We start from the raw sequence: 26,570 nt of genomic DNA on the forward strand, positions 1-26,570 counted from the left end.
ATTACCTCGTCTCTCTCTCTCTGTCTCATGTCTCTGTCTCTCTCTGTGTCTCTCTCTCTCTCTCTCTCTCTCTCTCTCTCTCTCTCTCTGTCTCTGTCTCTCTCTCTGTCTCTCTCTCTCTCTCTCTCTGTCTCTCTCTCTCTCTCTCTCTCTCTCTCTCTCTCTCTCTCTCTCTCTCTCTCTCTCCTGTAATTATCCACAGCTGAGCGCATTGTCTCCCTGCTCCATCTTTTCATCTTTTCTCCTGCCCTTCATTCGCTCCCCTTCCTTTCAACTCTCCTCCTTTCTTCCTGCTCTTCCTCTGTCCCTCGTTTCCCCAGTCCCCTCTCCCCCCTCAGCCCCTCTCCCCTCAGCCCTCTCCCCTCAGCCCCAGTCCCCTCTCCCCCCTCAGCCCCTCTCCCCTCAGCCCCTCTCCCTCAGCCCAGTCCCTCTCCCCCCTCAGCCCCTCTCCCTCAGCCCCTCCCCCTCACCCCTCTCCCCTCTCCCCTCTCCCTCAGCCCCTCTCCCCTCAGCCCCTCCCCCCTCAGCCCCTCCCCCCTCAGCCCTCTCCCTCTCCCCTCCCCTCAGCCCCTCTCCCCTCAGCCCCTCCCCCCTCAGCCCCTCCCCCCTCAGCCCCTCTCCCCTCTCCCCTCCCTCAGCCCAGTCCCTTCTCTCCCCTCAGCCCCTCTCCCCTCCCTCAGCCCCTCTCCCCTCAGCCCCTCCCCCCTCAGCCCTCCCCCCTCAGCCCCTCTCCCCTCCCCTCAGCCCCAGTCCCCTCTCCCCTCAGCCCCTCTCCCCTCAGCCCCTCTCCCCTCAGCCCCTCTCCCCTCCCCTCAGCCCCTCTCCCCTCAGCCCCAGTCCCCTCTCCCTCAGCCCCTCTCCCTCAGCCCCAGTCCCCTCTCCCCTCAGCCCCAGTCCCCTCTCCCCTCAGCCCCAGTCCCCTCTCCCCTCAGCCCCAGGTCCCCTCTCCCCTCAGCCCCTCTCCCCTCAGCCCCAGTCCCCTCTCCCCTCAGCCCCAGTCCCCTCTCCCCTCAGCCCCAGTCCCCTCTCCCCTCAGCCCCAGTCCCCTCTCCCCTCAGCCCCAGTCCCCTCTCTCCTCAGCCCCAGTCCCCTCTCCCCTCAGCCCCTCTCCCCTCAGCCCCAGTCCCCTCTCTCCTCAGCCCCAGTCCCCTCTCCCCTCAGCCCCAGTCCCCTCTCCCCTCAGCCCCTCTCCCCTCAGCCCCAGTCCCCTCTCCCCTCAGCCCCAGTCCCCTCTCTCCTCAGCCCCAGTCCCCTCTCCCTCAGCCCCTCTCCCCTCAGCCCCAGTCCCTTCTCTCCCCTCAGCCCAGTCCCCTCTCCCCTCAGCCCCAGTCCCTTCTCTCCCCTCAGCCCCTCTCCCCTCCCCTCAGCCCCAGTCCCCTCTCCCTCAGCCCCAGTCCCCTCTCTCCTCAGCCCAGTCCCCTCTCCCCTCAGCCCCAGTCCCCTCTCCCCTCAGCCCCTCTCCCCTCAGCCCCAGTCCCCTCTCCCTCAGCCCCAGTCCCCTCTCCCCTCAGCCCCAGTCCCTTCTCTCCCCTCAGCCCCAGTCCCCTCTCCCTCAGCCCCAGTCCCTTCTCTCCCCTCAGCCCTCTCCCTCCCCTCAGCCCCAGTCCCCTCTCCCCTCAGCCCAGTCCCCTCTCTCCTCAGCCCCAGTCCCCTCTCCCCTCAGCCCCAGTCCCCTCTCCCCTCAGCCCCTCTCCCCTCAGCCCCAGTCCCCTCTCTCCTCAGCCCCAGTCCCCTCTCCCCTCAGACCCTCTCTCCTCAGCCCCAGTCCCCTCTCTCCTCAGCCCCAGTCCCTCTCCCTCAGCCCCTCTCTCCTCAGCCCAGTCCCCTCTCCCCTCAGCCCCTCTCCCCTCAGCCCAGTCCCCTCTCCCCTCAGCCCCTCTCCCCTCAGCCCCAGTCCCCTCTCCCCCTCAGCCCAGTCCCCTCTCCCCTCAGCCCCTCTCCCCTCAGCCCCAGTCCCCTCTCCCCTCAGCCCCTCTCCCTCAGCCCCTCTCCCCTCAGCCCCAGTCCCCTCTCCCCTCTCCCCTCAGCCCCTCTCCCCTCAGCCCCAGTCCCCTCTCCCCTCAGCCCCTCTCCCCTCAGCCCCCAGTCCCCTCTCCCCTCTCCCCTCAGCCCCTCTCCCCTCAGCCCCAGTCCCTCTCCCCTCAGCCCCTCTCCCCTCAGCCCCAGTCCCCTCTCCCCCTCAGCCCCAGTCCCCTCTCCCCTCAGCCCCTCTCTCCTCAGCCCCAGTCCCCTCAGCCCCAGTCCCCTCTCCCTCAGCCCCTCTCCCCTCAGCCCCTCTCCCCTCAGCCCCAGTCCCCTCTCCCCTCTCCCCTCAGCCCCTCTCCCCTCAGCCCCAGTCCCCTCTCCCCCTCAGCCCCTCTCCCCTCAGCCCCTCTCCCCTCAGCCCCAGTCCCCTCTCCCCTCTCCCCTCAGCCCCTCTCCCCTCAGCCCCAGTCCCCTCTCCCCTCAGCCCAGTCCCCTCTCCCCTCCCCTCAGTCCAAAACCACATTTAATTTAAGCCCCCTTTTTTTTCCTTCCCTCATTTCTCTCCTGCATTTTGTCTACATCTATGCTTCTGTTCGCTATTCTAAACACATTGCTGTCCACCGGAATACTATATAACCACTCCTAATTGTATTGTTTAAAACCGTCTCCTTAATTCCCAGGCCAACCCTCTCCCCTGTTTAAGCCTGACCTGCAGGCCAGTACACACATCGACATCAAAGGGGGCTTCAGCCCCTGCCCTTTTACTTGTCTGTAAAACAACTGAGAGACCGCCCTCTCCATGCAGACCACGAATGCAGCGTTTACTATATGGTGAAACAAATGTAAATGCCTGTCCTTTCCATGCCATAATACCGGAAGGCAGCATTCAGGAGAATTGCTTTTGTTCCCGAAGTCTCTATATAGCCTGACATTCAGTCTAAAGTTTCATTTAGCTTCACTTCACTGGAAGCCCTCCACCACGGCAGCAGTTTATGGGATGGCCGTCGTTGTCTTTGGTCAGAATAGTAGGAATAGAAAGCAGATGACGTTGTTGTCAATCACGAGGCTATGGCTAACCCGTTCGCTAACCAAACAAACACAGCCAACGATGTGAACAAAAGCGGTAAAATATGTCAGATGATGATGTTTATAAAACCTGTCGTTTCTGTAAAGAAACTATTTTATTTATCGTACGTCGATTGATACGATTGATACGGTCGAGAGTCAAGTCTAGTTGTCTGACGCTGTGGCCAATCAGCTGCTGCGATCGGATTTTCAAAACGACACTAACGCCGCCGTAGGCAGAGAGTCACCAGACCTGAACCGCCAGAAGATATTTTCTTAATGGGCGTGGCTATAGCGATTCAGGGCTATACGAAGTCTCCTGAACTTGAACACAGTATTTTCCGTCGAACAATTTCTTTTTAGAAATCCATGTCGTTATACACGCCGCATCTCCAAGAGTGCTGGGCTAGCGCCCCAAAAATAGCTGATCTACAAGCTCTCAACGCGTCGCAGCGCGACGCGTTGTGAGCTTGGAGATCTGCTATTTTCACGATTTTTTTAGTCCAAAAGTGCCCTCTTACGGGACACTCTCTGCACGTCTCTGATCACGACTCCCTTACTGTTACCGTGCGGCACCGCGCGGTATACGGCCTCGTTCACTCTCCCAGTCGCCTCGCGTTGAAGTTGCGAACGCGACAACGGGCAACGGGAACCACCACGGAAGGGATTCTGTTTTGTGAAATATTTAAATTTCACATCGCTGCATGGATGGAGCCGCGGCGGGACGATGATTCACATGAAACCCCCTCCTCCATTCTCCACTCCTCTTCGCTCCCTCCCACCCCTCCCTGCCTCCCTCCATCCCTCCCTCCTCCTCCTTGTCTTCGCCAGCTGCAGAGCGACGCCCTGGTGCGATTGGCCCCCGCAGAATCTCTCTCTCTCTCTCTCTCTCTCTCTCTCTCTCTCTCTCTCTCTTTCATGGCCCCTCAGTCTTTCAACCAGCCCCCCCCCCCCCCCCTCTCTCTCTCTCTCTCTCTCTCTTCCTCCCTTCCTGTATACTCCTCTCCTCTCCTCGCCTCTCCTTTCCCCCTCACAAGTTGTCTCCTGTTTGTCCTCGACAGTGTGGTTATTCACAGAGCTCAAAGCCCATTGGTCTGCATAGCGAGCAGACAGTGCGGTTATTCACAGAGCTCAAAGCCCATTGGTCAGTGCAGGACCCAGGGTGGTTTACGGGCCAAGTCCAACAGGCACCTGGCCTGGTAGTGAACAGAGACGGGCCTGTATAGAGAGAGAGAGAGAGAGAGAGAGAGAGAGAGATGCTTCTATACATCAGACAGGACAAACAGCGTGGGCCTTTTATCTATCACTAGCCTTTAGCCTATCAAACACCAGGTTTGATATGGAAATGTGATTTAGGTTTCCAGAGATGCATCCCCCTCCCCCTCCCCCAGGACCCTAATTATTTAGACGAAAGGCAAACATTGGGAGGTGTTTACCAGCATTGCCACCGAATTGATTCTGCGTATATTTTTTACAAACGGTGAATCTCTACGACGTCTGTGAGATCATTTGTATCGTGTCCTTCTCCTCCCGAACCATTTACAATATGAACTGAACTGAAGGATAGTAAAAAAAAAACAGCAGATCTACAAGTTCATAGCGCGGCACCGGGTACCGCGCTACGAGCTTGTAGATCTGCTGAACATGGAATGTTTACAGTAGGAGGTGCTGAACTTTTAGTATAGGGTGTGTATACGCTTTAGCACCCCCTAGTGTCTATCTGTGCACGCCACTGTCAATACATTCTAACTCAAGTGAAGACGGGATTCTTTTTTTCTCTACTGAGCAGCACCAGTACTGACACATATATAAATCTCAGGTCTGAATGGGTTAACCCATTCTGAACGGGAACCCATTTCGGTGTCAGCATCATGTTATGCTTTAGCCATTGAAAAATAGCAGATCTACAAGCTCATAGCGCGCCACCAAGTGGCGCGCTATGAGCTTGTAGGTCTGCTATTTTTGAAAAATCGAAGAGCGACTGACATTTTTAGAATCTGATCTCAGGTCAGAATGGGTTAAATCAGACCAGTGTGTGTCCAGTGGAAACCTCGTATGAATCTGATCTCAGGTCAGAATGGGTTAAACTAACTTCCCGGTGGACCCTGGTGTTTCTCCCCACAGTGCCCAGCCAGCCGCCCCAGAACGTGCGTGCCATCTCTGTGACGTCAGACGAGGCGGTGATCACCTGGGCCGAACCGCCCCGGATGACCCTGCACGGCGTCCTCAAGGGATACCGCGTCGTCTTCTGGGCCGTCTTTCCAGACGGAGGTGCGTGTGTGTGTGATTGTGTGTGTGTGTGTGTGTGTGTGTGCGTGTGTGTGTGTGTGTGCGTGCGTGCGTGCACGGCTCCTCAACCTGGGCCATTATTTTAAATATGTATGACAATGATGTATACTACGATATTATGGCACATAATCTATGAGTCCACTACTTTAATTGATTGATTGATTGAAGTATTTATTAACAGTTTGCAGAATTACAGTACATTTCAAGCACAAACTCAATACAAAGACTGTTAACTGTGAGTGGACGACACCACATAAAGCATTACACTTGTTTACAAGAGGGTCCACCTTGTTCAATACATCAAAACATTTAGAAACGTACAAATTGACACTTCTATATATAGACGAATCCAGGAACGGGTCTCATGGTCGCAGCTTACGTATTTTCTGTAGGCGCCGGCGGACTCGACGTAGCTGCGGGGTTTAAACTGATGTTTAGTCTGCCTCAAACTTTACTCTTTTACCTGCTTTTTACTAACACTAACATTACAAAGATGCCCAGAACATCGGGATGAACCTGTGTAGTTTATGGCTGCTCCAACAGTAGTGGCAACATAAAAAGAAAAGAAAAAACGGAATGTCAAAATATCCACCGCGGTGGCTGAGACCAGAGCCATTGAGTAATGGTTGAGACGAAGCAGTGAAAGGTCCTGAAAGATACATAACGTCAGTCTTACCCAATACCCACTTTTTCTGTCCCTCAGAGTGGGGGAGATGCAGAACATCACCACGGTCAAGGAGCAGGTGGAGCTCCGAGGCCTGGAGAAGTTCACCAACTACAGCATCCAGGTGCTGGCCTACACCCAGGCCGGGGACGGAGTCCGCTCCAACGTGCTCTACATCCAGACCCGAGAAGACTGTGAGTATATTATATATATATATAGAACACTAGAAGACTGTGAGTATATTATATATATATAGAACACTTGACTGTGAAATCTATAGGACTGACTGGGACCAAAACTGGGGGGGAAAGAAAAACAGGCTGTTTTTTTTTTTGTTGCGACCGAAGGTCGCACAATGCAAGGAATAAATGCATTGGCCATGTATCCGAAGGAAGTTTGATCCAATCACTTTTAGATTTCTCCAGTTTAATCCTGAGTTTAAGTTTTGTAGTGTTCAAAATCTGATTTTAGGCATGCCTAAAATCAGATCTTGAACACTACAAAACTTAAACCTCCAGGAAAATCCGTGTTGAGGTTCTTAATCCACTGTTTTTCATTAAAACGTCTTTGTCCTAAAACTGTCCAGTTGGGGTTGTGTTGAAGTCCAGCGCATTTTAGAGCTTCAATGCCGTGCGCCATGAAATGTTGTACCAATCTTGTGGTTGTCTTTTTGGCATTGTTAATATTGTATCTGTGTCGTCCCAGCCTAGTACCTATTGTTTTACCTGTTTCTCCAACATATTGTAAACCACATTTTTCACATGTGATTAAGTAAATGCAGTTGCTGGTTCTGGCTGTTATTTGTTGTTTAATCTCTAAAACGCGTTTTGTGGTTCTATTTTTTACTAATTGTTTGGGTTTGAAGTATTCTGGTCCCTGGCGTGCTGGTGTGTTGATTTATTTTAGCTTAGTAGTTGTGATTTGACTATTCCTGTGTAGGAGTGTGTCGGGTGGAATGACATTTTGTGTAATAGGGGCCAGGGCGTGAGTGTCTAGTTTCCCATTTGTGTTAAAGTGTGGGCCCTTGAAGATTGTTACATCAAGAAAGTCAATCCTTTCTGTGTGTGTCACATATTTGAAGTTGAACACCTCCTTGGCACCCCATGGTAATATAAGGGGGGGGGGGGGGGGCTATAGACAGTCTACAGACAGTCAGGAGGACTACAGTGGAGGTCTGGAGGTCTACAGACAGTCAGGAGGACCACAGTGGAGGAGGTCTGGAGGTCTACAGACAGTCAGGAGGACCACAGTGGAGGAGGTCTGGAGGTCTACAGACAGTCAGGAGGACCACAGTGGAGGAGGTCTGGAGGCCTACATACATAGACGGGGCCTTGGAAAGCTGAGCTGGCTGATTAAAGCCTCTTTGTGCTCTGATGTGCCATTAACACTGCTAATGAGAATTAAGAAGTGTGTGTGTGTGTGTGTGCGTGTGCGTGTGTGTGTGTGTGTGTGTGTGTGTGTGTGTGTGTGTGTGTGTGTGTGTGCGTGTGTGTGTGTGTGCGTGTGTGTGTGTGTGTGTGTGTGTGTGTGTGTGTGTGTGTGTGTGTGCGTGTGCACGTGAGCCCCCCGGCTCAGAACACAGCACAAGGAGCGGGATTAATTCTTTGTGGATTAGAGTGAATTAATTTTGTGCTTACAGGGGCGGGCTGTGGATTACATCCATATATCCTCCCCTCTCTCTCTCCTCAAGGGAGTGTGTGTGTGTGTGTGTGACTGTGTGTGTGTGTGTGTGTGTGTGTGTGTGTGTGTGTGTGTGTGTGTGTGTGTGTGTCTGTGTGTGTCTGTGTGTCTGTGTGTGTGTGTGTGTGTGTCTGTGTGTGTGTGTGTGTGTGTGTGTGTGTCTGTGTGTGTCTGTGTGTGTGTCTGTGTGTGTGTGTGTGTGTGTGTGTGTGTGTGTGTGTGTGTGTGTGTGTGTGTGTGTGTGTGTGTGTGTGTGTGTGTGTGTGTGTCTGTGTCTGTGTCTGTGTGTGTGTGTGTGTGTGTGTGTGTGTGTGTGTGTGTGTGTGTGTGTGTGTGGCAGACTTTATTTACAGTTTGCAGTTTAGAATTGCAGCCGTCCGTGGGTGCTCTTTGAGAGCGGTTTTGAAGGAATAAAGGGATTCACGTGCGTGCGTGCGTGCGTGTGTGCGTGCGTGCGTGCGTGCGTGATTCATGACTTTGTGCATGCATGTGTGTGTGTGTGTTGATGTGCCAAGCTAAGTGTTTCTCTTTTTCTGATTCTCTGATGCGTGTTGACACAATGTCCAGAGGCTCTCTCTCTCTCTCTCTCTCTCTCTCTCTCTCTCTCTCTCTCTCTCTCTACTGTATGTAACAGTGAATGAGGTCTCGTGCAAAGAGAGCATCCTCAGTCTGTCACTTTGTCTGGACTCTCTCCGTCTGTCTGTCTCTGATTCAGACAGACAGACAGACTTGCAATGGGTCTGGTGGTCCACACATAAGATTCAGTGGGTCTGGTGGTCCACACATAAGATTCAATGGGTCTGGTGGTCCACACATAAGATTCGCTACACCACCAAGATATACCCTGCATTATGATCTACACATTCTACTGTATATCTGTCTAAAGACTTCCTAATAGATGCCTAAGACGTACAGTATGGCCCGAGTTAAATCTATACCTTTGGTCCAGGTATAGACACAGACATACAGACGGCTTTCCGTTCATTCAGCCTTCATCCGCATTGTTTAAAATCTATATATATTCACCTGTTGTTTTCTTTTTTTTGGTCAAATATGTTTTTTTTGAACAGATTATAAATTATTACAAACAATATGATATGAAATACTTTTTTTTTATGAAACAAAAATGAAAGATTTTTTTTTAAATAAAGACAAAAAAGATAAAGAAATCCCTTAACCCTCTCCCACCCATACTGCTCAGTGACATTGCATACTATATAATAAGATGATAGAAAGCTCATGGAAAACATCTGAAAAGAAAATGGCGTATACAGTCAACCATATCAATGGTATCCTGTCTATTAATCGTTTCTACTCAGGTAATGGACAAAGGGGCAGCCAAACCTTATCAAACTGTCTCTCCCTGTTTCTCAGGAAATACCTTATTGTCTCAAGATGAAGTGTACTAGTCATTTCATTTAACCATGAGTGCTTAAATGCAGGAGCCTCTTCCTTCTTCCAGTGTGTCAGAATTAGTTTTTTCGCTGTAATCAGACCATATGAGAAGAGTTGTTTCTGTGCTCTCGTCAACATAGGCCACCTGTTGTTTTCTTAGCGTCGTTGTTAGCGCCCCCGCTATAGGCTCCATGGAAGAAACGGGCCGAATCCGTTCATGTGCACGTGCGCGTGCACGGACTTTACTAGCAGTATGAGACGTGCAGAAAGTGGCAGGGGCTGAAATCCCGTGAGAGGGCACTTTTGGACGAAAGTTGCGAAAATAGCAGATCTACAAGCTCTCAACGCGTCGCAGCGCGGCGCGTTGAGAGCTTGTAGATCTGCTATTTTCGGGGCGCATCCCAGCACTCTTTAGCTAGTGGAGATGCGGTGTGTGTGTGTAACGACATGGGCTTCCAAACAAAATTTGTTCAACTCAAAATACTGTGTTCAAGTTCAGGAGACCTCGGAAAAAAAGTAATTCTCCTGAATGCTGCCGTTCCGGTATATATATGCATGACATGGAAAGGAAAGGAGTGGCATTTGCATTTTTTTCACCATGTAGTAAAAAAACGTATAAACGCACAACAGACAGTCATTCAATTGAGTATGAATTAGCGTACACAGTTTAACAATTTATTTATGTCCACACACACACAGGGAAAGCATATACAGGAACACAAATATTTTAAGGTGCAGTAAAGGTTACATTCATAAACTCATGGATACTGTATGTCCTCATGATATAATACACATTTTGGTGTTAGCATTATGTTATGCTTTAGCTATTGAAAAATAGCAGATCTACAAGCTCGTAGCGCGCCACCGAGTGGCGCGCTACGAGCTTGTAGGTCTGCTGTTTTTTTTAAACTGTCAGGATTTAGAAGACATTTTTAGAATCTGATCTCAGTTCAAAATGCGTTAAAGAACCACCATTCTTCTGTGCGTTAGAATCTGATCTCAGGTCAGAATGGGTTAAGGGCACAAGCCTGTGGCAGCTCCGCCATAAAGGGCAGCGGAAACCATGGCACACTTTGCCAGCCTTGCGTGTTGCCTTGTCTTTGGGCAAAGCATCCCAGGTTGTGGAAACCCTCCAGACAACCAGTCCGTGGGTATATATGTCCTATAGGCTGGATCACCGTAGGAAACAAAGTTCTTATAGTCTTGCACTGTTGCTTGGTGTTAACCCATTCTGACCTGAGATCAGATTCATACGAGGTTTCCACGGGACACACACTGGTCTGATTAACCCATTCTGACCTGAGATCAGATTCTAAAAATGTCAGTCGTTCTTCGAATTTTTCAAAAATAGCAGACCTACAAGCTCGTATCGCGCCACTCGGTGGCGCGATATGAGCTTGTAGATCTGCTATTTTTCAATAGCTAAAGCATAACATGATGCCAACACCAAAATGGGTGCCCGGTCAGAATGGGTTAAAGTGCTCTCTGTATAGTTGTTCTCATGCAAGTGCCTGGAAGTCCACCCGTTGCTATTCCGGGGTTAGTCCGACAGCGGACGGACATACTAATGGAAGTCCGCCGAGTCTATGTTGCCTCTCTTTCCCAGTAAGCTGTTCATGGGAGGGGCCGTCAGGTAGCGTTGGCTGTTGGTATAGATTCCACTGGTGAATATGGTGCCTTCTTGTATGCAAGTTACATATAGTCCATAGAAATTTCAAATGCGTCCATGCACCTACTACGTTGACGATGGTAGTTATACAACGGAGCAGTTTAACGCCATGCCCAGGACACGCTGGGCGCGTGCACGCACGCACGCACGCACGTACAAACACACGCACGCACGCACGCACGTACAAACACAAACGGAGAGAGAGAGAGAGAGAGGAAGAGAGACAGAAACTCGTACACCTCTTTCATGTCCTTTCCAAGGCCTCTCACTCTCTTGGGGACCCAAAGCTCGTGGAGGCTTTGAATATGCTTATTGTTGTGTGTGTGTGTGCGCGCCTGTGTGTGTGTGTGTGTGGGTGGGGGGGGGGGGGGGCGTGTGTGCTTGTGTGACATTTACACATGGTGCATTTGCATCTAATTGAGACGTTTTTGTTGTGGTTGTCAGGGCCGGTGCCCTGACCTTATCCTCGTGTGTTCATGGTCCGTTATGAAGCCACTTCACTTCAGCCTGTAAGCATGTAAACACACATATGGCCTGTATTGTTTGACATATGGCCAGGCCCCCCCCCCCTCCTCTCTCTCTCCCCTTGCCCTTGTCCTTGTCTCCCTCCTCTGTTTCCCCGCTGCTGGGGGCATTAAGTCAATTGAGCTTATTTAATGGGAATCTATGACGAGTAAATCTGCACACAAACACTTCTGTAAGACCCTCCAATCCCTCTGCACTATACGCACACGCACGCCTGCGCGTATCGCACACACACACACACACACACAGACACACACACACACACACACACACACACACACACACACACACACACACACACACAGACACACACGCACACACACACGCACACGCACACGCACACACACACACGCACACGCACACACACACGCACACGCACACGCACACGCACACGTACACAGAAGAAAAGGGTCTTCTTTGACGGTGGAGTGCTCGGGCGGCTGTGGCTCAAGAGGTAAAAGAGCAGGTCGTCCAGCGATCCGTGGGTCGTCGGTTCGAATCCCGGCTCCTCCTCCTCCTCCTCCTCCTGTCCACATGTCAAAGTGTCCTTGGGGGCAAAGACACTGAACCCCACCTCATGCCTCCAGTGGTCGCCACCGTTGGTGTGTGAACGTGGGAGGTGAGGACGCCGCTTCACCTCCCAATGTACCAATGAATGGACCCATTGTGAAGCGCTTTGAGTAGGCATAGAAAAGAGCTATGAAAATGCCATCCATTATTATTATTATCCCATTTTGGACTGAGATCGATAAAAAAAAGGCTTCAAAATCCTACATTTTTCTGAAGAACCCATGTTGTTCTATGTCAGTGGTGCTCAACCTTTTTCATGTCAAGGACCCCCAGAATTATCTCTATTGGGCCACGGACCTCCCCATCTCAAAATATGTAGTTCAAGGGACCCCCCCCCCAGAAGCCAATATTTTAGTTAAAAACGTTCGCGCTGAAATATATATTCAAAGATTTGCGCCACATTTTCACGACTTTTCAAAAATAGCAGACCTACAAGCTCGTAGCGCGCCACTCGGTGGCGCGCTACGAGCTTGTAGATCTGCTATTTTTTCAATAGCTAGAGGATAACCTAATGCTTAAAACACCAAAATGGGTTATTATTGTCAATATTTTGTCCGAGTGACATCCACTAACTGATCCTTCTACACGCCCTGAAACACCTGTCACTCATTGTTTTCACCCTCTCTCTCTCTCTCTCTCTCTCTCTGTGATTCAGACCCCGGACCGCCCGCGGGCATCAAAGCCGTGCCCTCCTCCGCCAGCAGCGTGGTGGTGTCCTGGCTCCCCCCGCACAAACCAAACGGAATCATCCGCAAATACACCATCTACTGCTCCAGCCCCGGGTCGGGCCAACCGGTGAGTTACCATGGGGGAATTAAAAAACTTTTGTAGGCACAATGCAAGGAATAAATGCATTCGCCATGTATCCGAAGGAAGTCTGATCCAATCACTTTTAGATTTCTCCAGTTTAATCCTGAGTTTAAGTTTTGTTGTGTTCAAGATCTGATTTTAGGCATGTTTAAGCCTCCAGGAAAATCCGTGTTGATGTTCTTAATCCACTGTTTTTCATTAAAACGTCTTTGTCCTACTGTCCAGTTGGGGTTGTGTTGAAGTCCAGCGCATTTTAGAGCTTCAATGCCGTGAGCCATGAAATGTTGCACAAATCTTGTGGTTGTCTTTTTGGCATTGTTAATATTGTATCTGTGTCGTCCCAGCCTAGTACCTATTGTTTTACCTGTCTCACCGACATATTGTAAACCACATTTTTCTCATGTGATTAAGTAAATGCAGTTGCTGGTTCTGGCTGTTATTTGTTGTTTTGATTATGATTAACAATGAGAAATATATACAGTATATATATATATATATATATATATATATATATATATATATAGCAGATCTACAAGCCCACAACGTGCCACACTGCGAGTTGTGAGCATGAAGATCGTCTATTTTAGCTACTGTAGTACGCCAGGTATGATACAGAGTTCCATGGTTAATCAGACCAATTGATTCAGTCAATTATATAAAAGAACAAAACAATCATATAATATTTGTTTAGTGTCGATTCGTTGGTATACTTGCTTTGGACATACGAGGTTTCTATATGATATTAACGATACATTTTTGGTTCAGATGGCTATAGTCCTTTCATGTTTATAGAGGGCAGGGATGAACAGTCTGGTTATAGAGAGATGAACAGTCTGGTTATAGAGAGATGAACAGTCTGGTTATAGAGAGATGAACAGTCTGGTTATAGAGAGATGAACAGTCTGGTTATAGAGAGATGAACAGTCTGGTTATAGAGATGAACAGTCTGGTTATAGAGAGATGAACAGTCTGGTTATAGAGAGGTGAACAGTGTGGTTATAGAGAGATGAACAGTCTGGTTATAGAGAGATGAACAGTCTGGTTATAGATGAACAGTCTGGTTATAGAGATATGAACAGTCTGGTTATAGAGAGATGAACAGTCTGGTTATAGAGAGATGAACAGTCTGGTTATAGAGAGGTGAACAGTCTGGTTATAGAGAGATGAACAGTCTGGTTATAGAGAGATGAACAGTCTGGTTATAGAGAGATGAACAGTCTGGTTATAGAGAGATGAACAGTCTGGTTATAGAGAGATGAACAGTCTGGTTATAGAGAGATGAACAGTCTGGTTATAGAGAGGTGAACAGTGTGGTTATAGAGAGATGAACAGTCTGGTTATAGAGAGATGAACAGTCTGGTTATAGAGAGGTGAACAGTCTGGTTATAGAGATGAACAGTCTGGTTATAGAGAGATGAACAGTCTGGTTATAGAGATGAACAGTCTGGTTATAGAGATGAACAGTCTGGTTATAGAGATGAACAGTCTGGTTATAGAGAGATGAACAGTCTGGTTATAGAGAGATGAACAGTCTGGTTATAGAGATGAACAGTCTGGTTATAGATGAACAGTCTGGTTATAGAGAGATGAACAGTCTGGTTATAGAGAGATGAACAGTCTGGTTATAGAGATGAGCAGTCTGGTTATAGATGAACAGTCTGGTTATAGAGAGATGAACAGTCTGGTTATAGAGAGATGAACAGTCTGGTTATAGAGATGAACAGTCTGGTTATAGAGAGATGAACAGTGTGGTTATAGAGAGATGAACAGTCTGGTTATAGAGAGATGAACAGTCTGGTTATAGAGAGATGAACAGTCTGGTTATAGAGAGATGAACAGTCTGGTTATAGAGAGATGAACAGTCTGGTTATAGAGAGATGAACAGTCTGGTTATAGAGAGATGAACAGTCTGGTTATAGAGAGATGAACAGTCTGGTTATAGAGAGATGAACAGTCTGGTTATAGAGAGATGAACAGTCTGGTTATAGAGAGATGAACAGTCTGGTTATAGAGAGATGAACAGTCTGGTTATAGAGAGATGAACAGTCTGGTTATAGAGAGATGAACAGTCTGGTTATAGAGATGAACAGTCTGGTTATAGATGAACAGTCTGGTTATAGAGAGATGAACAGTCTGGTTATAGAGAGATGAACAGTCTGGTTATAGAGATGAACAGTCTGGTTATAGAGAGATGAACAGTCTGGTTATAGAGAGATGAACAGTCTGGTTATAGAGAGATGAACAGTCTGGTTATAGAGAGATGAACAGTCTGGTTATAGAGAGATGAACAGTCTGGTTATAGAGAGATGAACAGTCTGGTTATAGAGAGATGAACAGTCTGGTTATAGAGAGATGAACAGTCTGGTTATAGAGAGATGAACAGTCTGGTTATAGAGAGATGAACAGTCTGGTTATAGAGAGATGAACAGTCTGGTTATAGAGAGATGAACAGTCTGGTTATAGAGATGAACAGTCTGGTTATAGAGATGAACAGTCTGGTTATAGAGATGAACAGTCTGGTTATAGATGAACAGTCTGGTTATAGAGAGATGAACAGTCTGGTTATAGAGATGAACAGTCTGGTTATAGATGAACAGTCTGGTTATAGAGAGATGAACAGTCTGGTTATAGAGAGATGAACAGTCTGGTTATAGAGATGAGCAGTCTGGTTATAGATGAACAGTCTGGTTATAGAGAGATGAACAGTCTGGTTATAGAGAGATGAACAGTCTGGTTATAGAGAGATGAACAGTCTGGTTATAGAGAGATGAACAGTCTGGTTATAGAGGACATGGAGGAACACGGTAAAGATGGAAGCTCATAAACATGGTTGTGAAAAGGGTGGCCAGGTTGTTTTTCTCTTCTTTTTTTTGTTACGCATCGCGTTGTCGCATTTTATCTGACACGATAAGAATAGCACTTTGATTTGATTTGGATCTCTCTCTCTCTCTCTCTCTCTCTCTCTCTCTCTCTCTCTCTCTCTCTCTCTCTCTCTGTGTGTGTGTGTGTGGTCTAGTGCTGCAGTCTCAGCAGGCTGCAAGTGTGTGTGTGCGCGTGTGTGTGTGTGTGTGTGTGTGTGTGTGTGTGTGTGTGTGTGTGTGTGTGTGTGTGTGTGTGTGTGTGTGTGTGTGTGTGTGTGTGTGTGTGTGTGTGTGTGTGTGTGTGTGTGTGTGTGTGAGTGAGTGTGTGTGTTAAATGAGCCCTCTCTCATACTGCAGTGTGTGTGCGTGCAAGCTTTACCCTCCAGCTTCATTTGCATATCTGCGTCTCATCACGTTGCCAGGACAACCTCATCTGTTCATCAACGCGGGGAGAAAACAAGCAATGAACACGCACGCACACACACACGCACACACACACACACACACACACACGCACACACACACACACACACACACACACACACACACGCAAGCACACATGCACGCACACGCACTATAAAACACCACATAAATGTACATGCACTCAGTTTTCCTCATTCACAAATTACACCTCTCTCTCTCGCTCTCTCTCTCTCTCTCTCTCTCTCTCTCTCTCCATAGCCCCCATGTAGAGAGAAGGATGATTACTATGTAAATGAGTACGACCAGAGAGAAGGGGTGTGTGTGTGTGTGTGTGTGTGTGTGTGTGTGTGTGTGTGTGTGTGTGGGGGGGGGGGGGGGGGGGTGCTTTTGTTCCTCGTTTCATTATCTCGCTCTATCGTTCCCCGGATCGCTGCTATCTCCACGCCGGAGGAATATTTTAATATCCGTTACAGCAAAACACACCATGTAACCCCCCCCCCCCCTCCCCAAAACACACACACACACACACATGCGCACACACACACACACACACACACACACACACACACACACACACACACACACACACACACACACACACACACACACACATAATACTGTATGCATGCACCCACCCTCTCGTGTATATTTTATATATATGTTCGGAATAAATAAATAAATGAGATGAGAAAACCCATCTGTCTCATGCTTACACACCTGAGATTATGGCTTCCTAATGGTATAAGTATAGGGAAGGAGAGGGAAGGAAGGAGAGGGATGCGGGATTTAGATACGACAAGAAGAAACAAAATGGTGGTTGATGAGCAGATAATAGATGCGCTGACAGAGAGAGAGAGAGAGAGAAGTGGACCCGTTTTCGTTACACTGGTCATTCATCCCCGTGCGAATATGGAATACTGGACTACTCGCCCCGGTGCTTGCCCGTTTTTCCTCCTCCGGAATTTTCCCCAGTGAGGGGGATAACTTTGTAATATGCTATTGGCTGTTTGTATTCTTTTTGGAAAAGTATAAAAAGATACTGCTGTGGAAAGGCTATATTATTTGACTTATATTGAACCTATAAACAATTTAGTATTATTTAGTATATGTAAGGTTTTGCCCCCTCAAATGGTACCTCGTCAGATAATCCCCACATTATCCTACAACAACTTCTGTGAACAGACTTCACTGTAGTAGCTTTTCATAAATTATATTTGTACTTAGGCTGTTCTGCTGTCATGAAAGTTTATAGTTAGAGAAATTCACTGTCCAGCCTCTCCCACCCCTCACTGGGGAAAATTCTGGGAGGAAAACCGAAACGAGGCGAGTAGTCTTGTTACCCGAATATGAAGGCAGCCGCGGGGGTAATATTATATGAGACAATATCCAAACAGGAGAATATCTCTCCTGACTCGCCCCAAGTTCATCCAAGTTCTTCCAACGGATGCTCACTTAAAACAGACACTGCCCAGTTTCTACCAATACGTGACATAATGCCCAACAAGACGTGAAAACGTGACTCTTGATTTATGCTTTGGAAATATAAAGGACGCGTATACGGTATAGCCACCGAAAAATGGAGCTCGGGAGTTCCGATCATAATGCGGTCCACCTGGTTCCCACGTTACAAACAGAGACTCAAAACAAGCACACCTGAAGTGAAAGACATTCTGAAGTGGAGTGAGGAGTCACTTGACTGTCTTAAAGGACCACTTCACCACTTTTCAACCTATCTTAATATAATAGGTCCTCACTAATAATCATGAAAAAATTGGGAAAAAATTCTACTCGGTCTGTGTCTCATAGGGGGGCAATAATAATCATGATAAAATGGCACGATTTCTTTCTACTCAGTCTGTGTCTCATAGGAGGGCTGTGGGCAGTTCAGAAACCGTCTTCCAGTGACATCATCGATGGGGAATACAAGCTAATAGAAACTGCAGGCTTTCTAGTCCTGAAAAGTTGCAATGCGAAAATGGAAGCCATCGTTCTCACGATAATACAAATCTAAACATTTTTGTAAAAAAAATCTTGTTTAAAAAAAATCTGCCTAATGATGATGTCACTAGAGGACGGTTTCTAAACTGCCCACAGCCCTCCTTTGAGACACAAACTGAGTAGAAAGAAATCGTGCCATTTTATCATGATTATTATTGAGGACCTATTATATGAAGATAGGTTGAAAAGTGGTCCTTTAAGGGGTGTTTTGATTGCACTTTATGTTTAATGACACATGTGCTGATCTTGATGAACTTAACTCTGTTGTAACGCAATACATACAGTTTTGTATAAATAGCGTTATACCATCCAAACGGATCAAAGTGTTTCCAAATGACAAACCATGTATGAATAAGGAAATGAAAGAAGCATTATATAGGACAAAAAAAACGTGCTTTTGAACAAGGGGATCTAGTTCAAGTGAAATTAACTCAGAAAGAGATCAAACGGATAACTAGTGAATGTAAACATAACTACAAACTTAAAATTGAGAGGCAAATGAGGGATACCGATGTACGTCAAGCCTGGAAGGGGTTGTATACAATGGTAGGAATAAACACATCAACACTAGTGATGATATGTCTTTTGCCAATGAGCTAAAATACCTTTTATGGCAGATTTGATACTTTTTGATTTTTCCACTGAACGCAATCTGTTAAGGGAACAATTCAGCAGTAGTGAGTCCATTACTATTACAGAGGAGGAGGTGCGTAGAACCCTCAATAGAATTAACCCACGCAAAGCACCGGGTACCGATGGGATAAGGGGATATGTGCTTAAGGAGTGTAGGGAGCAGCTCAGCCCTGTACTGAGACACATGTTCCAGGTAGGGAGCAGCTCAGCCCTGTACTGAGACACATGTTCCAGGTAGGGAGCAGCTCAGCCCTGTACTGAGACACATGTTCCAGGTAGGGAGCAGCTCAGCCCTGTACTGAGACACATGTTCCAGGTAGGGAGCAGCTCAGCCCTGTACTGAGACACATGTTCCAGGTAGGGAGCAGCTCAGCCCTGTACTGAGACACATGTTCCAGGTAGGGAGCAGCTCAGCCCTGTACTGAGACACATGTTCCAGGTAGGGAGCAGCTCAGCCCTGTACTGAGACACATGTTCCAGGTAGGGAGCAGCTCAGCCCTGTACTGAGACACATGTTCCAGGTAGGGAGCAGCTCAGCCCTGTACTGAGACACATGTTCCAGGTAGGGAGCAGCTCAGCCCTGTACTGAGACACATGTTCCAGGTAGGGAGCAGCTCAGCCCTGTACTGAGACACATGTTCCAGGTAGGGAGCAGCTCAGCCCTGTACTGAGACACATGTTCCAGGTAGGGAGCAGCTCAGCCCTGTTCTGAGACACATGTTCCAGGTAGGGAGCAGCTCAGCCCTGTTCTGAGACACATGTTCCAGGTAGGGAGCAGCTCAGCCCTGTACTGAGACACATGTTCCAGGTAGGGAGCAGCTCAGCCCTGTACTGAGACACATGTTCCAGGTAGGGAGCAGCTCAGCCCTGTACTGAGACACATGTTCCAGGTAGGGAGCAGCTCAGCCCTGTACTGAGACACATGTTCCAGGTAGGGAGCAGCTCAGCCCTGTACTGAGACACATGTTCCAGGTAGGGAGCAGCTCAGCCCTGTACTGAGACACATGTTCCAGGTAGGGAGCAGCTCAGCCCTGTACTGAGACACATGTTCCAGGTAGGGAGCAGCTCAGCCCTGTACTGAGACACATGTTCCAGGTAGGGAGCAGCTCAGCCCTGTACTGAGACACATGTTCCAGGTAGGGAGCAGCTCAGCCCTGTTCTGAGACACATGTTCCAGGTAGGGAGCAGCTCAGCCCTGTTCTGAGACACATGTTCCAGGTAGGGAGCAGCTCAGCCCTGTACTGAGACACATGTTCCAGGTAGGGAGCAGCTCAGCCCTGTACTGAGACACATGTTCCAGGTAGGGAGCAGCTCAGCCCTGTACTGAGACACATGTTCCAGGTAGGGAGCAGCTCAGCCCTGTTCTGAGACACATGTTCCAGGTAGGGAGCAGCTCAGCCCTGTACTGAGACACATGTTCCAGGTAGGGAGCAGCTCAGCCCTGTACTGAGACACATGTTCCAGGTAGGGAGCAGCTCAGCCCTGTACTGAGACACATGTTCCAGGTAGGGAGCAGCTCAGCCCTGTACTGAGACACATGTTCCAGGTAGGGAGCAGCTCAGCCCTGTACTGAGACACATGTTCCAGGTAGGGAGCAGCTCAGCCCTGTACTGAGACACATGTTCCAGGTAGGGAGCAGCTCAGCCCTGTACTGAGACACATGTTCCAGGTAGGGAGCAGCTCAGCCCTGTTCTGAGACACATGTTCCAGGTAGGGAGCAGCTCAGCCCTGTTCTGAGACACATGTTCCAGGTAGGGAGCAGCTCAGCCCTGTACTGAGACACATGTTCCAGGTAGGGAGCAGCTCAGCCCTGTTCTGAGACACATGTTCCAGGTAGGGAGCAGCTCAGCCCTGTACTGAGACACATGTTCCAGGTAGGGAGCAGCTCAGCCCTGTACTGAGACACATGTTCCAGGTAGGGAGCAGCTCAGCCCTGTACTGAGACACATGTTCCAGGTAGGGAGCAGCTCAGCCCTGTACTGAGACACATGTTCCAGGTAGGGAGCAGCTCAGCCCTGTACTGAGACACATGTTCCAGGTAGGGAGCAGCTCAGCCCTGTACTGAGACACATGTTCCAGGTAGGGAGCAGCTCAGCCCTGTACTGAGACACATGTTCCAGGTAGGGAGCAGCTCAGCCCTGTACTGAGACACATGTTCCAGGTAGGGAGCAGCTCAGCCCTGTACTGAGACACATGTTCCAGGTAGGGAGCAGCTCAGCCCTGTACTGAGACACATGTTCCAGGTAGGGAGCAGCTCAGCCCTGTACTGAGACACATGTTCCAGGTAGGGAGCAGCTCAGCCCTGTACTGAGACACATGTTCCAGGTAGGGAGCAGCTCAGCCCTGTACTGAGACACATGTTCCAGGTAGGGAGCAGCTCAGCCCTGTACTGAGACACATGTTCCAGGTATATCGCTAGATACACACTATATACCAAAAGCGTGGAAGACCTCGCTTATAGTTCCAGTGCCGGAAATGTCTAATCCCAAAGTCCTTAACGACTATCGGCCAGTTGCCTTGACATCATTGTTAATAAAAAAGCTTGGAGCGCATTATCTTAAATAACCTCCTTAATAATGTGCAACATGAAATGGACCCCTTGCAATTTGCATATAGAAAGGGGAGGGGCACTGATGATGCTCTTCTTCTTATGCTTAATAAAATCTACTACCATCTAGAAAGATAAACCTCAAAAGAAACGATATGCTCGAGTATACTCTTTGTAGACTTCTCCTCTGCGTTTAACACAATGAGACCTCATATTTTGATGAGGAAACTCTTTGATATGGGTGTTAACACCAATATCATCAGGTGGGTGGAGTCATTCCTGACTGAGCGGGTACAACAGGTCAAGGTGAATAAAGCAATATCTTTACGACCAACACGGGGGCTCCGCGAGGGAGCGAGATTTCACCGGTATTGTTCATGCTGTACACAAGCGACGTGAAAAATGTTAGCGCAAATCTTTGAATAATATAATATATTCTTGCAGAGCGAACGTTTTTTAACTCGAATCTTTGCTTCTGTGGCGTCGTCCCTGGAACGACATATTTTCAGATGGTACGCGGCCAAGTACAGACAATTCTGGGTGTTCCCTGACGTGAAAAAGGTTGAGCGCCACTGACAGAAACATAGGGTTTTTCAGAAAACTGGTATAGGATTTAGAAGCATTATTATTTTATTTTGATTCGGCCTCAGGTCTAAATGGGTTAACCCATTCTGAACGGGAACCCATTTAGGTGTTAGCATCATGTTATGCTTTAGCTATTGAAAAATAGCAGATCTACAAGCTCATAGCGCGCCACCGAGTGGCGCGCTACGAGCTTGTAGGTCTGCTATTTTTGAAAAATCGAAGAACGACTGACATTTTTTGAAAATCTGATCTCAGGTCAGAATGGGTTATAATCAGACCAGTGTGTGTGTCCAGTGGAAACCTCGTATGAATCTGATCTCAGGTCAGAATGGGTTAACAAAGCTATATACTCGTTATTTTGTTGTATACAATATGTACAGTATGTGGATATAGTACAGCATACAGTATGCTGGAGATGAGAGGAATTGGCCCAAAAAAAAAAAAAGAGGAAAAGAAAAAAGCTGCTTCTGGCAGGAGGAACGCGGGGCAGCGAGGAGACGCGGAGGAGGAGGAGGAGGTGGAGACAGAGAACGCGGCGAGGAGAGGAGGGAGAGAACGGAGTGAGACGAGAGGAACGGGGCGAACGAAGCAGCGAGAGAGGGAATATGAATATAGAATAATAACACACAGGGAAAGACCCGCTGGAATGCTCCTCCTGACTGCCTGCCTGCTCATGAATGTGAAAATCAACATGAATACCCCCCCAATGTCATTTTATCCCAGAATAGACCGTTCTGCAGGCTGACACATAACGCACGCACAATCGCACACGCACGCACGCACGCGCACACATGCACACAGTGAGAATCTCTCAGAGTCTTCGCACCCTTATGGGTCCATTTGGTTCCACGTATATGCACTCTCTGAGTTACAGATGCCTATTTGTGCCTGTCGACTGTATACACGTTCTTACTCATAAGTGAGTCGTGTGTGTGTGTGTGTGTGTGTGTGTGTGTGTGTGTGTGTGTGTGTGTGTGTGTGCGTGTGCACATGTGTGCGTGCGCGCGCATGCGTGTGTCTGTGTGTGTAGAGCCTCATTGCACAAATAGCAGATCTACAAGCTCACAACGTTTCGCAGAGCAACTCATCGAGATCTTGTAACTCTAATGTCAGCCCTGATTAGGCCCTTATGTTATATGTCTCAGCTGTGCAAGAGTAAAACAGTGCCAGCACTATGACTGGGAGATTTCAATGGGCCTCAATGGGAAAGACATATGCCCGAACAAATTGCTCTATGGCAAAAAGTAAGTCGAATGCAAAACAATTGTCAGGCCTGAATGGATTAAATGGAGACTTTATGTATATTATTTACACATTCCAGTTCATACCCTGTGCTCACCGTGCGGCCGCCCCGCCCCTCCCCCTCCTCCTGTGTGTTAACCCTTCAGATGCCCAGCGAGTACGAGGCCAACCCGGAGCTGCTCTTCTACCGCATCACGCACCTCAACCACCGCCAGCAGTACCTCATCTGGTCCGCCGCCGTCACCACCGCGGGCCGCGGCAACGTCAGTGACAAGGTCACCGTGGAGCCCGCTGCCAAGGGTGAGAGAGAGAGAGAGACAGACACAGACACAGACACAGACACAGAAAGGAAAGGAAAGTTACTATGTTTACTCAGGGTAACTGGACTAAGCTCAAGAACTTGTTTACAGCCAGGCCCTGCTCAGACAGACAGACAGACAGACAGACTTATACTGGATGTATTGTCCACTAGTCCCTTCCTAACATTGTAATCTATTAATTTTTTTATTGACGAAATCGTCAGCATTTTTTGCCTTATTTTTAGTCATCGTAGCTTAGTTTTCATTTAATTTCCATGTAGTTTACGTCTCTCTTTTCTTTTCTTTTTTTTTTATATATTTTTTATCCCACGATTTTGTAACCCATTTTTCACCCCTGTGCCAATCATCTACTGTGATCCTGGGCTCTGCACCCTCCGCCAACCTGGGGAGAGCAACGGACTTAACTCATGCTCCCTTCATGCCTGAAGTGTCCAAGTTGCTCCTTTACAACCTGACAGGGGGGAGTTTCCCTGGTTGGACGTAGCGCGTGGAAGGAACACGTTATTCCAACCAGTTCTCTCTTTTCTATGTCTCCTCCATATCAGCTCCCGCTAAGATCCTGTCCTTCGGGGGCACAGTGACCACACCCTGGATGAAGGAGGTCCGACTGCCCTGTAGCTCAGTGGGAGAAGCCACTCCCACCATCAAATGGACCAAAGACAGGTCAGAAGAACCACTTAACCCATTGAGACCTGACATCGGAAAGAAAATGTCTTTCTAAATCTTATCCCCCCCAATGTGTGTTGTTTTTGGCAGCAAATTTCTATTTTAGTTTTAGTCATAGACTCTTGAATAGTTTTCATTTAGTTTTAGTCACATTTTAGTCACCTGGAATGTTTTAGTGTTTAGTGTATAGACTAAATATCATAAGATTTTAGTTGACTAAATCTAATCTAATTTAGTCGACTAAAATGCATTTTGGCGGGCCTTGATGCCGTCGTAATGACTGTTTACACTTGCTGAAAATAGCCGCTCTACAAATACAGTAGCTATCTACAAGAGCTTGTAGATCTTTCAGCATGTAACGAAGTGTGAAATCAGTTATACTGGATCTCTTGTCCACTAGTGACAGTCCCTTCTTAACATTTTGGCCTAGTTTTTATTTGTTGACAAAATCGTCCGTATATTTAGTCTTATAGTTTCAGTCATCATAGCTTAGTTTTAATTTAGTTTCCAAGTAGTTTTCGTCAGTGAAAAAAGGTAGTCGGTGAACAATTCTCGTCTTAGTTTTAGTCGACGAAAACAACACCGGTTCCTATACGTACCACCCAGGTATAGGAATCACTGAATCAGACACATTTTGTCTGGCTCTGCATCCTGAATAAGTCCCACGCCACCATGCAGTGAGGAGGATTATACTCACAGGAGGTGGACAGACGAGAGTGACTGTGCAGCTTCCATGGAGTGGGCGTACGAATCACAAACATACTCACCCCCGTCAGTGGAACGGCTTCAGGCTGTACTTGTTGATCATAATATTACAGAGGGATGGTTTCACGAAGACTGGAACCACTCTACAGTGGGGTTCTGGTCTGGACCCAGTGGGCTTGCATTCTTACCCTATTTTATAATTCAAGCTGTTTAAAAAATCATCAGACTAAAATCTAGACACATTTTGTTCTGCCTGGAACAAATGAACAAACACCCGCACACTGTCTTCAAATGCCCATTCTGAACGGGAACCCATTTTGGTGTTAGCATCATGTTATGCTTTAGCTATTGAAAAATAGCAGATCTACAAGCTCATAGCGCGCCACCGAGTGGCGCGCTACGAGCTTGTAGGTCTGCTATTTTAGAAAAATCGACTGACATTTTTTAGAATCTGATCTCAGGTCAGAATGGGTTAATCAGACTAGTGTGTGTCCAGTGCGGAAACCTCGTATGAATCTGATCTCAGGTCAGAATGGGTTAATATGGAAAACGGCAACGTTTCCCATGAAGGCGCGCATAATATAGGCCGGAACGTTGCTGTTTTGTTTCCCTATTAAAGTTGGTTCACTGCAGCGTTTGAAGACAGTGTGCGCCCGGTGTTTGTTCCTTTTTCATTGTCGGGCATGCACCGTGCCCTCTCCTCTACGCACCTGTCGCCTGTATAGGTGTGCAAAAGCTTTGTTTTTTTATCGTTCTGCCTGGAACAGGTGGGAGGGGACGGGGAGGACTGTTTGGGGGTCCTTGACATGAACGTGTTTCAGAAACACTGAGATACAGACGTTATGGTGATGTTGACATGAACATGTTTCAGAAAACACTGAGATACAGACGTTATGGTGATGTTGACATGAACATGTTTCAGAAAACACTGAGATACAGACGTTATGGTGATGTTGACATGAACATGTTTCAGAAAACACTGAGATACAGACGTTATGGTGATGTTGACATGAACATGTTTCAGAAAACACTGAGATACAGACGTTATGGTGATGTTGACATGAACATGTTTCAGAAAACACTGAGATACAGACGTTATGGTGATGTTGACATGAACATGTTTCAGAAAACACTGAGATACAGACGTTATGGTGATGTTGACATGAACATGTTTCAGAAAACACTGAGATACAGACGTTATGGTGATGTTGACATGAACATGTTTCAGAAAACACTGAGATACAGACGTTATGGTGATGTTGACATGAACATGTTTCAGAAAACACTGAGATACAGACGTTATGGTGATGTTGACATGAACATGTTTCAGAAAACACTGAGATACAGACGTTATGGTGATGTTGACATGAACATGTTTCAGAAAACACTGAGATACAGACGTTATGGTGATGTTGACATGAACATGTTTCAGAAAACACTGAGATACAGACGTTATGGTGATGTTGACATGAACATGTTTCAGAAAACACTGAGATACAGACGTTATGGTGATGTTGACATGAACATGTTTCAGAAAACACTGAGATACAGACGTTATGGTGATGTTGACATGAACATGTTTCAGAAAACACTGAGATACAGACGTTATGGTGATGTTGACATGAACATGTTTCAGAAAACACTGAGATACAGACGTTATGGTGATGTTGACATGAACATGTTTCAGAAAACACTGAGATACAGACGTTATGGTGATGTTGACATGAACATGTTTCAGAAAACACTGAGATACAGACGTTATGGTGATGATGCACGACGTGTCATCCTAATACGGTTATATGTTATGTCGTGCTTTACTCCATTTGTTCACACTTGACTCGGGGCAGGCGTCGGACTGTGGGGGGAAGTGGGAGAACACTGGACTATACTCGCCCCGGTGCTTGACCGTTTTTCCTCCGGAATTTTCCCCAGTGAGGGGGATAACTTTGTAATATGC

At 47.7% G+C, this 26,570-nt stretch overlaps 1 protein-coding gene across 1 annotated transcript in view; it reads left to right on the forward strand.

Annotated features, from left to right (window-relative positions):
• Nucleotides 1-1,367: 1,367 nt before the first annotated feature.
• Nucleotides 1,368-26,570, forward strand: part of LOC308312120 (cell adhesion molecule DSCAML1-like) — a gene marked incomplete at both ends in the record, with an annotated part of 46,453 nt that continues 21,250 nt past the window's right edge. Inside the window, 8 exons of the mRNA XM_080794515.1 lie at nucleotides 1,368-1,561; nucleotides 2,184-2,291; nucleotides 4,092-4,174; nucleotides 5,155-5,301; nucleotides 6,025-6,177; nucleotides 12,478-12,617; nucleotides 23,069-23,222; nucleotides 23,788-23,905. Coding sequence (XP_080650641.1) covers nucleotides 1,368-1,561; nucleotides 2,184-2,291; nucleotides 4,092-4,174; nucleotides 5,155-5,301; nucleotides 6,025-6,177; nucleotides 12,478-12,617; nucleotides 23,069-23,222; nucleotides 23,788-23,905 — 1,097 coding nt within the window. The remainder of the gene's footprint in view (nucleotides 1,562-2,183; nucleotides 2,292-4,091; nucleotides 4,175-5,154; nucleotides 5,302-6,024; nucleotides 6,178-12,477; nucleotides 12,618-23,068; nucleotides 23,223-23,787; nucleotides 23,906-26,570) is intronic.

Source organism: Protomyctophum bolini (assembly GCF_963924005.1).
Source record: "Protomyctophum bolini genome assembly, contig: SCAFFOLD_320, whole genome shotgun sequence".
NCBI lineage: Eukaryota > Metazoa > Chordata > Actinopteri > Myctophiformes > Myctophidae > Protomyctophum > Protomyctophum bolini.